Source organism: Bactrocera oleae, chromosome 3 (assembly GCF_042242935.1).
Source record: "Bactrocera oleae isolate idBacOlea1 chromosome 3, idBacOlea1, whole genome shotgun sequence".
NCBI classification, from domain to species: Eukaryota; Metazoa; Arthropoda; class Insecta; order Diptera; family Tephritidae; genus Bactrocera; species Bactrocera oleae.
Genome location: NC_091537.1, coordinates 22,485,626 through 22,502,513, shown reverse-complemented (window position 1 = coordinate 22,502,513; position 16,888 = coordinate 22,485,626). Strand labels below are relative to the sequence as shown.

At 35.5% G+C, this 16,888-nt stretch overlaps 1 protein-coding gene across 1 annotated transcript in view; it reads right to left on the bottom strand.

The window, feature by feature from the left end:
* Positions 1-1,039: 1,039 nt before the first annotated feature.
* dpr2 (defective proboscis extension response 2) overlaps positions 1,040-16,888 on the bottom strand; it is a 154,980-nt gene continuing 139,131 nt past the window's right edge. The window contains exons 5-7 of the mRNA XM_036366728.2: positions 4,392-4,632; positions 1,792-1,889; positions 1,040-1,641 (exon numbers count right to left, since the gene is read on the bottom strand). Coding sequence (XP_036222621.2) covers positions 1,376-1,641; positions 1,792-1,889; positions 4,392-4,632 — 605 coding nt within the window. The 3' untranslated portion in view covers positions 1,040-1,375. The remainder of the gene's footprint in view (positions 1,642-1,791; positions 1,890-4,391; positions 4,633-16,888) is intronic.

The window sequence follows — 16,888 nt, the reverse complement described above, 5'->3', positions numbered from 1 at the left end:
TTTTCAAGGAGTCAAGATTTCGTGAAAAAAGGTTTTTTCCATTTTTTTTTTTGTTTCAGATTGTTGGGAATGTTAAAAGTGTGGGTATGATCACGTACACATTTTTTGAGACTCCCCACTTCGTCAGCTGCTAATTTTTGGAACTAATAATTTTTTTTTATATTTTTATTTTTCCATATATTTTATAAAGTGTAATAAAAAAAATTTGTAAAAATGTTAATTGCCTTTTTTACGACACTTCAAAAATTACCTGAAATGTATATCTTTAGACTAAAATACCCCCAAAAACAAATTTCTCTAAAACAATTTTGTAAATGATAAAAATAAAAACCTAAAAACTCACTTGTTTGAATTTTTCATAAAAATTTTAAGTTTAATTGAAACAGGTGTAAATACAACAATTCAACCACGCTTCGTTTGTGCGTCCGTCCGTATATATACGAACTAGTCCCTCAGTTTTTAAGCTATCGATCGAAAATTTTGCACATATCTTTTTTTCACTAATTACGCTTATTTGTCGGCTGCCATACAAACCAAACAATCGGAATGCTTGACGTAATATCTTCACGAAATTTCCGTTATTTTCAAATGCAATAATACAATCTCCGAAGAAATTGTTCTGATCAGATTACTATAGCATACAGCTGCCATACAAACTGAATGATCGCCATCAAGTACTTGGAAGACTGTTTCATTTGACGAGTTATCTTCAAGAAATGTGACATGGTCTAAGGCAACAATATAATCTCCGAAGAAACCGAGTATATTATTTGCAGTAGATATGACCTTTCATTTTATAAGTGAGCGTTCCATTTTTTAAGCAAACTGAAAGGGTTGAGATATCTCATATTTTTATCCTATGTTTGGACGGACAAAAGAACATGGTGCAATCAATTAATATTGTGATTCCACACAAAAATAACGAAATATGTTACCTACAAAGTAGCAACAAAAACTCACTACTTCAATATCTTAAAATAGTTAATTAACAAATTATAAACTTCAAAAGAATTCATTGAAAATATGTGTTTGACAAATATAAGGCAGCGAGTATTAATATAATTTCAACCAAGTTCGCTCGAAATTCTTCAACTAATTCAGACAAAATGCCAAACATTTATACACAAAAAAATTTAATTTAGTTGATTTTGCTTTTACAAAAATTTTGTTCTGTAAAAGCAACACTTGTGTTATGAAGTTGTAAACTATTTAAATGCATATCTAAGTGTACATTCCTGTACATATACTTATATACTCGTAGTTAAAAATCATTTGAATATAATTATGTGTTTTCTAGCCTTTTTAGTTTTTTTTTAGGATGCCTTACATTTCGAAATTTATAGTTAGTGTATTTTTAAATTTGATTGCCGCAACATCATGACACTGAACAATAACAAATTTCTCTATTCAAAATAATTTGATATTCGATATTTGCGACGGAGTATGTTCGGCAAGTTGCCTCCGGTAATGGCTGCGTCCTGTTGGGTTCCTTTGCTCGAATATAGTGTTGCGTAAATTTTGACGAAGATGCGGAGCACTGCAACAGCCAGCGAACTGAGAATGCCGCAAGAAGCAGGAGAATGCAGCAACGATTCGGTAACTGTGTGGCGGCGCTTTTTTGCATGGCCGCGGGCGTTTCAGCTAAAGGAAAGGAATAAAAAAAGAGGTATTTTAAATAGGCATCTATTTAGGAGTATCAAATATAGCCTAACTTAAATTGTTTCATAATTATTTAAGCAGCTTCGTGCCATTTTCGTGTGAAACTATGGTTTTTTGTTCAAAACAACTTACCATTTATAACATTAACCATGACACTGGCAGCTTCGGCTGTGGTCGGCATACACGTGTAATTGCCCGAGTCGCCAGTTTGTGCATTCGCTATGCGTAATCTGCAATTAGCAAAGAGAATATGTAAATTTCTAATTTAACAGTACATTTAACAGAGGTAGAGATATAGACTTTTGGTAATAGCTGTTATATGCGAACTGAGTTGTAGTTAGAGATCTTCCATTTTGATTTTTTAAGTCGCTCTCCAAAATCTCTATAACCTCCTAGCTCTAAATTGCATATTCTAAACTCAATTGGTCAAATAAACAACGGGCACTATGACTTTCTGAAAAACAAAAATTTGCAAACGTGGCAATTGTCCGATCCGCGATTACAAGGAAGAATAGACAGACAGCGGAAAATAAATCCGTAACTTACCTTAATAAAATTTTATATATAATAACTTTTTTAATTTTTTAAACCTGTGGTTTTCAATGAGGCAATACTTTTTTCGAAGTTGATCTCTTTGACAATTGTTACTTGTTTTATTTATTTTTTTTATATATTTATACTAATTTTCATTTGCTATTTCATAATGATTTATTAGCAAAAAAAAATTAGTGTTCTATTTTCTCGACACGTTACGCGCTGCGTCCAATATTTGGTCAACATAATCGCACAGCAAAGTCAATAATTCGTGCAACAATATATCGGTTTCGGACCACATTTCCTTTAGTGAATAATGCATCCTCAGAGATACCGTACAGTGCGCACGGAAGCCGCTAATACTACTGTGGAGCAGATTATCAAAGAAGACGCAAATGAGTCCATCTGCCATCGCGCGCAATAATTGGAGCTGCGCCCATTTTTTTTTTGGAGGATTTTGCGGAAGGATCTTGGCTTACAAAATCCAACTCGCGCGAGAATTAAAGCCGAACGACCATCACGAGCGTTGCACGTTCCGTGAATTGGCTTAAAACGAAATGGCCTCCGATTTCGATTTTCACAAGAAAATTTTGTCTACTGTGAAGCTCACTTTTGGTTGAATGGATATGTTAATAAACAAAATTGTCACATTTGCAGTAATGACAATTCACAAGCTATTTTTGAGATGCCGTTACATAATTAAAATGACACTGTTTTGTGTGCTCTATGGGCAGAGGGAATCATTGGTAGATATTTCTTCAAAATGGGGAATAATGTTACACAATCAATGGGGACAGCTATAGAGCCATGATTAATCACTTTTTCGTGCCTGAATTAGAGGAAGTTGATGTGGACGACATGTCATATACAAGTATGTCGAAGTGGTCGAAAATTGGGTCTCTCAGCCAGAACTTATTCCGTCCAGCCACAGCGGTCACTTGCTTAAAATCTTTTTTAAAACATAATGACAAACCCTTCTCTTTATAGTAAGGCCAAATTTTTGGCCATAACATTAAATTATATGCGTTTTATATCTTTTTGAAAAGTAAATGTCTAAAAAAAAACCACCCTTTATAACTTTTAACCAATTAAATGTCATTTTATGTCCTATGTAACATGTTGCAAGAGTATAAAAATCAAACTTTGCTCATGCTTAACGCAAAAATAGAGCTGCCACTTCAAAGGCATTCCCTGCGGTCACTATCCGCATTCATTTTAGTCGGAATCTCTTTGTCATTCACGCGGTTTGAATGCCGCATCAGTTCCTCTCTAACGATCCCGATGTATGTGTTCGCATTCCCAACACATTACTGACTAAATATATACACGTTCGCACACACTACAGAGCTAACTTGTTGTTGATACACTGCTGCGAAAAATCTTCCGACCGCAATTTTTTTTATATGTGAAAAAAGTATATAGAAATCAATCATATTTTGGGTGAATCGGGAGAAATAGCCGATACTGATATTGGTCGCCTCAAGAAATTTGTGGTAGGTGCAAAGCAATTTATCTAATCATGAGAGTCTTTATGATTATTATACAGCAGTTGTTGGCGATTGTAACATGATCGACGTTTTTAACCTTACCGAACCTAACTCAGGTTGATTTCAAGTCACTAATTCAACATTAAAATTTTTTAGCCCACCCTAGTACCTATAATCAGATATTTATTAACCTAAAGTATATAAGCGAAACTGTTACATTTATACCCTGCAAAAATTTAGAAGTATTCAGGTATTATAACCTAAAACTACGCAAAGCTACACCTATAATTAATCCAAAATAGTGAATAGAGGCATAAAAGCTGAAATAACTATTCCGATGAGGCAAATATACTTTAGTATTATATCCTCAAATGTTTAGTAAAAAGTTTTCATCGAAAGACCAACTAAATGAGTGCTATTAAAACATTTACCTAGCCTAAACAGTAGTTAAACTCTTTTTGCGTTTGTATTCAGAGTTTTTTAGCACAGTATATATTCACCATCGCAACTACTTACAGCGACAGCATGCATTTAAATGTACATTTATACTTATATATTGTTGAAGTTTTACCCAATTCTCGATTGCATCAGGCTGTAACTGGTAGCAGTGGTAAAACGCAGAAAAACCGCTTTTACCTTTTACCAGTTGAATACCCTTACATTTTGCCACATTTAGTTCGTTTTTATCGTCAGTGGCTACGTTCTACTTACCGGCTTTGCAGCTTTTCGCCCAAATTCGATTCCATTGATATGCGCCGCATATCGATGGCTGCCTCATTCGGATGCGCCACAAAGGGTGTCAGCATGTAGTTGGCGCGATACCAATAGATGGGACCAATATCCGACGCCGACGATGGTTGCTTCACATGACAGGTGAGCGTAATGGCGCTACCCACCTTCACATAGAGATCAGATGGACCGACAATCATTGCTTTGGCATCCGGCGGTGTCACTGCAACAAAAAACAACAATAAAATAGCAATACAATTATTTTTGTGATATTTATAGTGATTTATTGCTATTGTAGAGGTAAGTTATTTCATGTTAGGGAGTTTAGGTGGTTAAAAGTATTGTTTGATTGAGTATAGTTTTCATTTAATTAATAAAACATTGAAATTAAGAAATTTAATAGTCAACTTTTATAAATAAAATATGTGAGGTAACGGTAATTGGCTGGCCTATATTAGAGAAAATATCCTAAATTTTTTTTTAAGTTTGCCTTGTCTTTAGCTCAAGCTCACGATCTTCAAACGATCCCACTAAACACCGCGGTCATCATCTCAACCAATATAGTAGAGAATATTATTTCCTTTACACTAACTGTAAAGTCGCTGATTTAGTATTGTAATATACAAATTTTTATTTGTAAGATTTGCTTCCACGATTCGAAAAAATTGACTGTTATGTTTTTGTTTTACAATTTACAATTTAAGTATGTTTCTACAGTGTTTCTAATAAAGTGAAACACCATATCCCAAATCAGTGTACCATTAGAAGTACCTCAGTTTTTGTGAGCCCATGAATTTAAGGTATTTCTGCGTATAGTTGAATATTTATCAGAATTTCAAAAATAAATATTTACATGGCAAAATTTTTGAAATAATGAGAGAATTGACTGCATGATGACAGAGTTATGTGACAGCGAAACAAAGCTAAAATTCTTATGGCTTTATAAAACAATGACTTATTAACTAAGAAATAATATTTTTTGTGAGCATCGTTGCACGAATTAAATGCCTCAATTTCTATAGTTACACTTTGTAACAAAATTTGAAATTTTTATCACATAAAAACTCATATCAAATTGTAAATGTACTAAAGCCACTAAAAATTATATGTGAATGAAAAAAACTGACATGTCAGGTTTTCTTGTGACATCAAAACATATATTTTTAATATAAAAAAATACTTATAATTTTTGTGAATATTTGGCTTATGGAAGGTTTTTTTTAAGTATCCAATAATAATCTGGGCTTTCCTGCGCTGCGTTTCCCTTGTTGGCGCTTCTTCATTAAGTAAATATCCTGATGACGTGTTTGTCACTCACAACATCCAAATTTGCCGGAAAGAAATCCAGATGAGAGCCCAGCATATATAATATATTTTTAAAGACACATTACACCCCTAAGCTCTATATGACATTATAAGTTCATTTATAAAGTCTTTGTAATTTTCCAATATACGGTTTCTTAGAAATTTTTGGACAACGTTCACAAAACATTTTCAAGCGAGTTTTTCCTAATAATTCAGTTTTTCTTCAAAGCTTTTATCTTTTGTCAGGATCTGTTAATAACTTGGATCACTATCTTCACATACTTCACCGTGTTGACTTAGAGTTCAAAAGTAGAATCCTGATATTCTCATCGATTTGGAGGCCTTGACACAGGCAGCTCGGCACTATTTAGGATGGGCCTATTGGCTAGATACAAGTTTGGATTTGAACTTAGACAAGTTGGTATTTGGACTTAGTTGTAATGCTCTTTGTTAGAGTCAAACGAAAATAACAATCACTTTTGGTTCGGTCCAAATTTTTGATATATAGCAAATGGTATACCTATGTCTGGTTTCTTGTTTAACCCAATCTAGTCGCAGTCTCACACACGTTATGCCACGTTTATGTGGAATCCAAGATTTCTCTTGAGTGCTCAAAGGAAGTCCAAAATAGTCCAGAAAGCACTAACTAATTAATGACGTGAAATTGCAACGCTGAGATTAAAAAGTTAATTCTCCACAGACATAACAAAAACTGTCGGGGTAGTTAGAACAGTTACGTTTCATGCTTATGACGTAGCAAGCGTATATATTATGTAAGTTACCTGATTACAATAGTTATACTGTATAAATGAAGATATAAACGACAGGTATATGGTCAAAAATGAATAAGTAGCTGTCAAATCAAAAAAACAAAAATTGAACGTGATTAAAAGAAATTAAATTATAATGAGAGTACACCAACATAAACAAAAATCATCAGAAAGTTCGTGTGACATAAATCGTGTTTACCAGTGTTATTTTATATAATGGTCAAACAAAACTATAAATGAAAATAGAACATGTATTACACTAGCTTAATAAAGTTAATTTTCACTTTAGACATTTTTAATATACCCTGAACAAGATAAACTATGTTAAGCTTGTAACACCCAGAAGGAAACGTTGGTGTCCCTATGAAATATATATATTATATAAAAGATCAGCATGACGATCTGAACCGATTTAACCATGTCCGTTTGTCTGTCTGTATATACGCGAACTAATCCCTAGATCTTTGAGATATCGATCTGAAATTTTTCACGCGTTCTTTTCTCTGCGAATTTTCCAAACCACCAACATCGGATCACTATAGCATATAGCTGCCATACAAACTGAACGATGGGAATCAAGTTCTTATCGCCATGGCATACGCTAGGCTGCTTTATATATTTTAGTTACATTTTATAGAACTTATTTTAGGCATGGTGTAAAATACTAGTTGCCATGCAAATATTTTAGTATTTTAAGTGGGGTTACTTGAGTTCTCAAATAAAACTTATATTACATTATATTTCTATAAAAAAAGTTGGAAAAAACACCTGTTTTTAAAAAGGGCTTTCCCTAAATATTTGATTAGCAAACTTATTTGGTGGTTAGAGAATTTTTCCACCTGCCCAACTTTTATATATTCTCCACCTAACCAATAAACAAATTATGACATAGCAGATTGATAGCGTCAACATTTTAGGAACCATTAAACACACTTGAACTCATTAATGCATTTAATCGCCAAAGATATCGTTCACAGCGCCAAACAAATAGCTGCCACTTGAACTCACGCAAACCAAAAAAGACACCCACACACATATGCATATAAGGCAGAGTATATTATTAAAGAGCAACAGTGGGGTGTCATGAGATGAGATAATGACCAGCACGCCAAATGCAAACAAGACACCCCGGCTGTTACACCGGAAGCGCTCCCGCCGACATAGCCTAGCAAGCGCTCAATGAAAATAAATGAGTGAAAGCGGTTAGCCAACATAGAATGAAGCAACGATGGTTGTGAATACTTGGGAAGAACAAGGCAGAACCAATTGTAGCTGCCATCGATTAGGCCAGCACCATAACAGCAGATGTCATTAGCCTCCCATGCTTTGGCCCCTTGCGGTCACAATGTTAGCTATGGAAGGAAGAGCGTATAAATAACTTAATCACAGCTGTTGTTGTGAAAACAAGCCTCTTGATCTCATCACTATCATCGCTATGAGTTAGTCAAGCAAAAGGCTGATGCTTTGGCAATAAAGAAGCAACGAAAAGATTATAGCGAAATAGAAATAAAATATCCAAAAGAAGAAGGTCTAAGTACGTGAACTGTTACGAATTAGAAAAAACGTATGCGAGTTTGCGACTTAGGCATGAAATGTAAAAAAAACACAAAAAGAGAAAAAATGCTAAAAATGTGTTTAATCTTCACTGATGTAGTTGAAGGGAGAGAAGTAAACAAGCCGACTCACAAAAACACAACCGATGTTCTACAAATTGAAGTGGGTAAAAAAAAATGGAAAAATTGCGCAGCAAAGAAAAAAACACTTATGTATGTACATAGGTATGTGTAAGAGTACTTGCATGCGCATAAAACCTAATGACTTTCGACTATGAACCAACAATGCGTATGAGTAATGTCTATGCGCAACGCTCGTACACACAACTGCTTACCAGCGTTCGCACAAACATTGCAGGTAAATATTCAGCTCCACTGTGGAGAAAAAACTTCTTTAATGCATAAAAAAAACTGGACCTCTTGATGACACTAGAGGAAAAAGAAAAATCGTTTACTTAGTGCTTAGGTAAAATCACTTTTCACCTGCTGTCGAGCTGCAGCTTTTCTCTCTTTACGTACATATGTATGTATATTTGTATATGTATGTATGTATGTGTGTGTCACTAAGATGGCTACATTAAAGTATCAAAATACGCAAAACCGATTCGAATCAGATGTAAGTACCGAAATGCGTTAAATTAGTAAAAAATAAGCAGAATTTCGCACCTAAGTGTATGTGTATGTATTTAGAGCCAAGAAATGGACTGACAGTTATCAAGAAAAATTAGCTTTAAATGCAAAATAATCAAAAAAGGAAAACTGTTCACTTCGCCCAGAAGCTATAATATCCTTGACAAGTGCTTTTCATATATCAAAAAGGGGATAAAAATATATTTATCATGATCTTCTTTATCAGAGTTTGCCTCGTTTCCTTCGGATCGTTCAGTTTGTATGGCAGCATTATGCTATAGTGGTCTGATATCGCCGCTTCCGACAAATGAGCAGCATTTTAGTGAAGATAGGAGAGGTGCAAAATGTCAGATCAATACCTTAAAAACTGAGGGACTAGTTCGCATATATGCAGATAGACAGACGGACGAACGGACATGGCTATATCGACTCAGCTCGTTACGCTGATCATTTATATACATATGCATACGTTATAGGGTCTCTGACGTTTCTTTTTGGGTGTTACAAACATCGTGGGAAACTTAGTATACCCTGTTCAGAGTACAAAAATATCCGTTTCTTTATTAAACGAAGATATGACACCCTGATCTACGGCAGTTATGCCGCAAACTTCCCTACCGACAGATCCCGTGAAGACAAGGGTGCCAGCAGAGTGGACGCTGAAAGCCGAGCCGAGCGCAAGGCTGACGAATCCGTGAAATCAGCTTCAAGCTATCTTTGTTTTTATGACAAGATTTCCATTCCCAAACCAAGTACCAGATTGTCCCAAAAGGGCTGAATTTTTTGCAAAGAGGCCATAGATGTGAACGATTTTAAGACCAAAAACTCGTTCAATACCATCGATCAACCACCGTAATCACCGGATTTGGCCCCATGCGACCTTTTTATTGTTTGCAAAACTTAAGTTACCACTTGGTGGAACGCTTTCGAGTCGATTAAGACCGTAAACGAAAATTCGCAGAAAGAACAGAAGGCGAACCCGGACCCGGACCTACAAGATATGTATCGGTGATTGGAAAAAGAGGTGGCGTATATTTATCAGTTATCGACAAAATACATATTGATGAAGATTAAAAAATTTTCGTTTTATGTGCAAACTTTCTGGTCATAAGCTATGGAGATCAAACTACACATGAACATAAAAAAGTCGGACCAATCTTGAATATATTTTATCTATTCGGGTTTTTTTTTATTGAAAAACACATTTGGAGAGTTGTAAGGTCAGCACGTAGGGACACTTTCGAATAAAGAAGCAAGCTTTGCTATAATTTCCGGTTGGATTTTTTAGAAATGAAACAATTTCTTACAAAAACTCAGAAGATTGAAGTGGGGACTAACAAGCAAAACGTAAGAATAATCTTGTAATAAAGAAGCAAAAGATTAATAAGCAGATTTATAAAATCCCTAATTAATATTTTCAATTCAAACCGAAATCTATTCCCCAGCAATTGCCAGAAGCACTGTGTCACATCACACTTAACACACACACACCAAATGTTAAGTAAGTATTATTCACACACTACAAGCGCTACGTAAAACGTATAAAAAAGGACATCGTTAGCGTTGATGGGCGCGTATTATGTCGGCATTTGAAGTGCTGCTACTTCTTCCCATTGCGACTATCACTTATACTCGCATGGCCTTTCACCTGTCTGTCTGCACGTCTAAATGCCTTTTTAGCCCAACTACGGGTTTTTTGTTCTCCCGCGCTTCCTCTCGCTCTCTCTCACCCGCAGACACTTTTTTCTCGCCACTTTAGCTTGACGTTAACGATGACGACGAGTACAAGTGCATCGCACTACAGTCAACCAACTCTGTGTGTGTGCGTATTATGTAGGTGCTCATCAGGAGTCAACAACTCAAACACTAACAAATGTTGTTTTTGCACTCGGTTCACATTCATCAACTTACAACAAAGCTGTGATAACAAAAAATACAATTTTGAGCCGCTATAACTGTACTAGTACGAAAAATGTTCGTAATCTGACGATGACAGTATGTCATACTGTATATGTGTGTTCGTATATGTTGGTGTTGATGTTGCGCTTGCAGGCAAAGTTCCATTGAATGAAAACGAGCGCCTTAAGGTAGGCAATATTTCATGGCATCCACACATATACCATTACTTAGCCGTACGTGTATGTGTGTGTTTCCATAGGTGTATGTGTGTTGAGCAGCCGCTTTGCCTTTGTATCGCTAGAATGCGCCACGAATAGTTTGAGTCTCGACTGAATTCGACTGCAATTCTCAATCGTCATGTGTTGATGCGTGTAAAAAGCAGGTATGAAACTTAATTGAAATCCTTGCCTGATTGAAAAGTGTGCACAAATTGAGATACAGCAGTCATGCATAAAAAATATATGTGCGTGTGTGTATTCAGTACAATTTGTTTAAAACCTTCACATCGTTACTTTGATCGATTTCAAACGGAAAATGCTTCTTAGAAATTTTCACAAGCGAAATGAATCCAAAGTAAAGGGGGCTAATTACCTCCAAAGCACTTTTTTTACTTGAATTTTATAAGAGAAACTATTTATTTAGAGAAATGTTAGTTTAGATAAGAGGATTATGGTGTGATCCTCAGTATGGCGGAGGATCATATTAAGGCTATTATGTACAGCCCTTTGGAGAGCCAAACGAAAAAACTCCTAAAATTTGATCTTAGCTACCGGAAAAAACGGCCTGAACCTATCACAAATTTGCTTAAGTGTTATACTTCTATTTCCGCAATTTTATATAAATGTCTAAAAGTAGAAGATTGATGATTTTGTCTTGATCTCCCAAAGCGGTACATTCGAAAAGAAAGTTTTGAGATGATCCTATCTTATATGCTTACATAGAGCTGATGCAGCTGGCACCGGTATGATGGGCAATCTTACTGCATGGATCCCGATCGGACAGTATCCAGGTTGAACTTCTACAACCATTGAAATGTGGCCCTTTCTGTGACCAAAGAGTTAATTAGACCTCTTATCCTAGCTCTTGTGACTGAAGAGCAGCTGGCAGTTGACCAACGCTTACTGATTTGGTCTGAGGCCAACAGTAGTGAACCACAAGAAGCCAACAGAGCTTCTATCCGTTCCAATTCCACAAAAAGTTTAATAATGAAATAACTAGATGCTAGGGTTAATAAGTCTAGATATCCTTTTACTAGTCTTGAGCGCACAGTAAGCAAACTCAAGTCTTATATTGCTCTCCTGCTATCGGAGTGGACAGTCACCACTTTGAAGAAGGCTGCGTTTCGGAGCAGTAGACGCTGCAGTGTTAAGGAAGCTTAAAACTGAAATTGATGAAAAGTTCCCGACAGTTTACTCCTCCACCAACTCTCCCCGCAAGCTTTGATCCATCCGTAAAAATCATTGCCCCTCTTCTCCAGCGCTTACTTTTCTTCTAAGCCTCCCTCGAAGGTATATGAGCAAGAAGTGACAGGGCTATACGCGGCGACCTGATAAAAAAATTTTACATATTACAAAATAAAAACCATGTTAAGGCAACCTTCCATATAACGTTATTGTTGAACTACTAAAGGAGCAATAACTTTCTGGATGACAATAACAGGAAGTTCATATTTAGTCTCTTTTATCGGAATATAACTTTTCAAGCCCCTAGATACTGAATATGTGGATCATAGTGTCTAAGACTGACTTTTTAGCGGGTAAATCGGTCAATCTCTGAAATATATTTTTGAAGTTCAAAGCGAATATTTTTTCGATAATACTGTCCCTTGAGTCAAGGATCGAGTGAATACTCCATAGACTCTACAATAACTAATATACAAATTTTCGAACTTCAAATTTATCTTATGCATTGGTCTATATGGAGTTGAGTTTCTATCACATATTTCTCGTTTCAGGCTGATTTTAATGTACATTTTTTTTTAAATCAAAATGCCGATATAACTGATTAACATCTTTCTGTTAAAGGAAATATTAGAAGATTAGGAGAAAACGAAGCAAACTCGATGGCTTCGGAACGTGTAAAACGTATTTTCTGTTAAATTAATCACCCAAAACATAGCAGGGGAAAGCTCGGGAGCAAAATCTGGTTGCAAGTTCCACAAGAACTTTCCGGCATAGTCCGATAAACAAAGTGCCGGTGGATAGTAGGTTTCACGTTACACTTAAATAAGGTAGATGGCGTAGGGGCACGCGACCTACCAACGGAACTTTCAACATCTACACAGACGCATGAAAAATGGCTGATGGAGTGCGCGCCGACATCTTTTGCGCGTATCTACATAAGCGACCCTTTAATCTGAAGGAATACTGCAGCATCTTCCAGGCAAAAGTCTTTGCGGTCGGGAAAGCTTCTTAGATAGTCCATAACGCAGGAAACGACATAATGAACATATATACATCGACAGCCTAGCGGAATTTAAAGCAATAAACTCACATCGCTTTGCGTCAGGGAATGTGCTTATAAGCAGCGAATCAGAAGATATAGCTGCAGAAACGCGGTTGCATATATACTGGGTGCTAGGCCACAAGGGTATTCCGAGAAACGCAATAGCCGATGAGATTGTGAAATTTCCAAAAAAGCTGACAGACGGATACCTTAAAGCTTTTTACTCACACGATTTTGAAAAGACTGCAGGACGGTTATTGGCCTAATCACAGGTCTCAACTTACTAACTTAATGATAACATATGTAGAGAGTGCAGGGAAGTAGGCATGAAAAAGACGCTAGAACACTTGCTTTGCTTCTGTTCGGTCTTATCTAGATCCGGATAGATATCCAGATGCTTCGGATTTCAAGGGGCTGGATGAAGTATCATAATTAGATATCAAGTCTCTATTAAATTTTACAAAAAACATTAACGTCCTGCACGACGTAAACTTTAGATTTAATTGAACCTCCATCTTGCATTACAAAGGACTGTAGGTCTATTTATAGCGGGTCAGCGTTAATTTTTTTGCAATGAATTTTTTTCTTTTTTTCTTTTAATACAATTTTGCCAACACTTGAAAGTACTTCTTTGATTTTGATTTGCAAGGATTGTTGAAGTATAAAAAGTTCGACTGCACCCGACCATTATTCAATTTTGTAAGCTCTTTTGTTTTTATTTTAGCAAATCGCAAATTTATATAATAACAACTGCACTCGTAGTTAGATTTGATATCCTTCACTTAACAACACTTAAACTATTTTCCGTTTATTTAATAATTGTAATTACTCCAAGCGTTTCTGCTTTATCAAAATTATTTGGCACAGAAGTAACTCACAAAATAAATGAAATACTCGCAGAACAGCATTAGACTGGGAGACGATAAGAATTTTATTTTAATTGAAAAGCCAGAAAAAATACTAAAATAATGGCAATAAAAGCGTTCTCGTAAACGGAAATTACCGAACACAAATGGCTTTTAACTTCAATCATTTACATATGTTGGCATGTGGATATGAGTGTGAATACATACTGTTTCATTTCTGTACAGGAAGCATTTTGCGTGCAATGCTCGCAAATGCAATTACTGTTATATTTGAATACATTATTGAGATGGCTCTTTTATCGATAGATATTATTGGACACTCACTCATGCTTGAGTGCATACAAACACGACCGCATGCAAAACTCAATCATCTATACTGAACATTAGGGTTGCACTCATTGGCAATTGGTCACATTTGTCCCGAACAATAGCAAAATATTCATAAATACACATATAGGCTTCTTGTAATGCTCTACGACCAAATTTATTTTACAATGAAATCAAGCCACAATCTTGGATATTAGTACTTAAATATCGGCAACTGAAGAAAGTCACAGGTGTCCACATCAACTGAGTAAGGTTGCTGAGTTTTGAATTTTGATTGGATCTCATTGAAAAGCACATCTACTTGATATTAGTTTGCGAAAAAAAAATCATGAAAACGAATGATCAATGACGAAACATTATTTCTTGTGTGAATCTTAAGATCAAAAACTTAAAAGAAGTTGGGGACCAATTCATATTATGCAAATAGGTTACTCTTACTGAATACTTCGTGCCCATATTGGTAACGCAAGCTCCCTGTAAAACTTTCGCGATAGTTTTAATATTTTTGTAGCATTTCTCTTGCATTCGAGCAGAAAATTTTAGATTTAGTAAAATTTTCTTGATAAAATTTTTTTGTCAATAGTTAAAATTTTTGAATAAAAATTTTTTATAGTAAAATTTTCTAGATCAAAATATAGCACAGCTTAAATAAATAGCCAAAGTAGTTGGCACCACCCTAGGAAAAAATATGTTTGGGTCCGTTTGCAATAGTAGAATTTGATTTAAAAATACCCTTAACTCCAATAAAATGATTTCATTAGTAACTTACCTAAAGTATAAATAAAAGGCTTCTGCGCTAAACCATTTCTCTGCGGCGCTCACTTGTCACAAATTTTGAAATCAACCACAAATGTATTAAATTGCATACAATGTGCGGATACCATATTGGTATAGGCGTTTTCTTTAACGTCTAGTAGGATATGGATGTTGGTCTAACTTTTACTTTTAAAGACGAAAACACAAAGATTATTGATTGTAAAAACTATTCTTAAAACTTAAATACTGGTTTATAGAAAACGTAAGGCATGGAGGGTGCCCGGAACCAATGGTTTACTAAATGTTATCTGGGTCGGAAAGAAGTACTTCGCAACCAAAGAAAAAAGCTCAACATGATTGCATATGTGTCAGAAGATTTGTTATCGCAGTTTCCACCGCATTTCCTGCCAAGTTGGTTCAACAGTGGATATAGTTCGTTCGATTCGCAATTGGCGATTCAAAGACCGCACATAAATCTATGTCTTCATATATGAGGTGAGAATTTACTCATATATATTGTTTGCTTATACATAAGTCTGTAACTTCCAGGTTTCTGAGAAAGATTTAATATTTCTTTGAGCTTTGTAAATATCATTAGCCAAAACAGATAACCCTAGTATAACTATGTGTGTCTATAAACATATATGCAACTAACTGTCTATATGCATATGTTGTAAACGGTTCAATCTATTCATCGAACTTATTAGAGCTGTCTCCAGCGAAGCTCAGTCACTTTTGTTGCGGAGGCTCGAAACCAGAGCATAGATATTACTAAGTATGTATGAACACTTCTATTGTATGTATATTTACCCATAAATGGCTTTTGGCACATACAAATTGCATGTGTGTATATAAATGTATATAGAAAGGTTATATGTAAACTTGTATGTTCGATTACAGACATATAAAGTTCGACTTTCTATCGTATTACACCCGTATCTGTAAACAGTAGCCACTCCAGTGGTCGACATTACAAACGCTTCTTTGCATTTGGCCCTCATTGCATTTTTATCGCATCATTGCCCCTTTCCTCTAGGTATTGACCAATTACAGGTAATAGCAGCAAAGTGGCATAATGGACATGGAGAGTAAACTAAGTGACCAAGGGAAACCACTGCAATATTGCTTTTAATATTTATTGCACATTTTATGTTTTGTAGCTAGTACAATGCGTAATGCTTGACTCCTCGCCGCTCGTGCCGGGCACAAAATGCCTCTAAACCATTTCATGTTGATACTTCGTTGGCGCAGCTTGTTGAGGCATGTTGGAGTGTTGATATCCAATGCGCTTGAGGGAAATAGTTGATTGAGCACCACTTGAGATGTTGCTCTTCGCACTCAAGTGGAATGTGAACGCTTGAAAGGCACTTACTTACTTACAAATTTAAAAGCATATATATAAATATATTCGTTTACTAATACAATTATTATATATGCATATATTCAGGAAGCAAAGGTGTAAACTGCACTTTTCTAGGCTAACAGATAACTTCTGACTAATTCAAAAAGTACTTTTTTTTTATAATTACGTATCGTCGGCTTAGAGAATTTCCAGAATTAATATAAATCGAATATTGTCGGACATGGCTAATTCGACTCAGCTCATCACCCTAGTCATTTAAAGTTTAAAGAATTTTTCCCTTTGCCTCTCGGTTAGCTCTATAATAGCCCAAGAAATTTCGGATGAGTGCATAATGATGAGCCCATCATTTCTTACTTTAGTTAGTTGGAGACAAGTCCAATCTCGAGGTTAAATGAAATTTTTCTGCACTAGCTGTCAAAGCAAAGAAGATTTGAAAAATTTGTTTCATGTAAGATTGGATTAGATTGAGGGAAATGTAGTAAATCAGATTATTTCAGATTAGACCAGTTCTCATTTGAACCGTAGCTTACACAGCACTATATAAAAAAGCAGACCATTTCGAAAA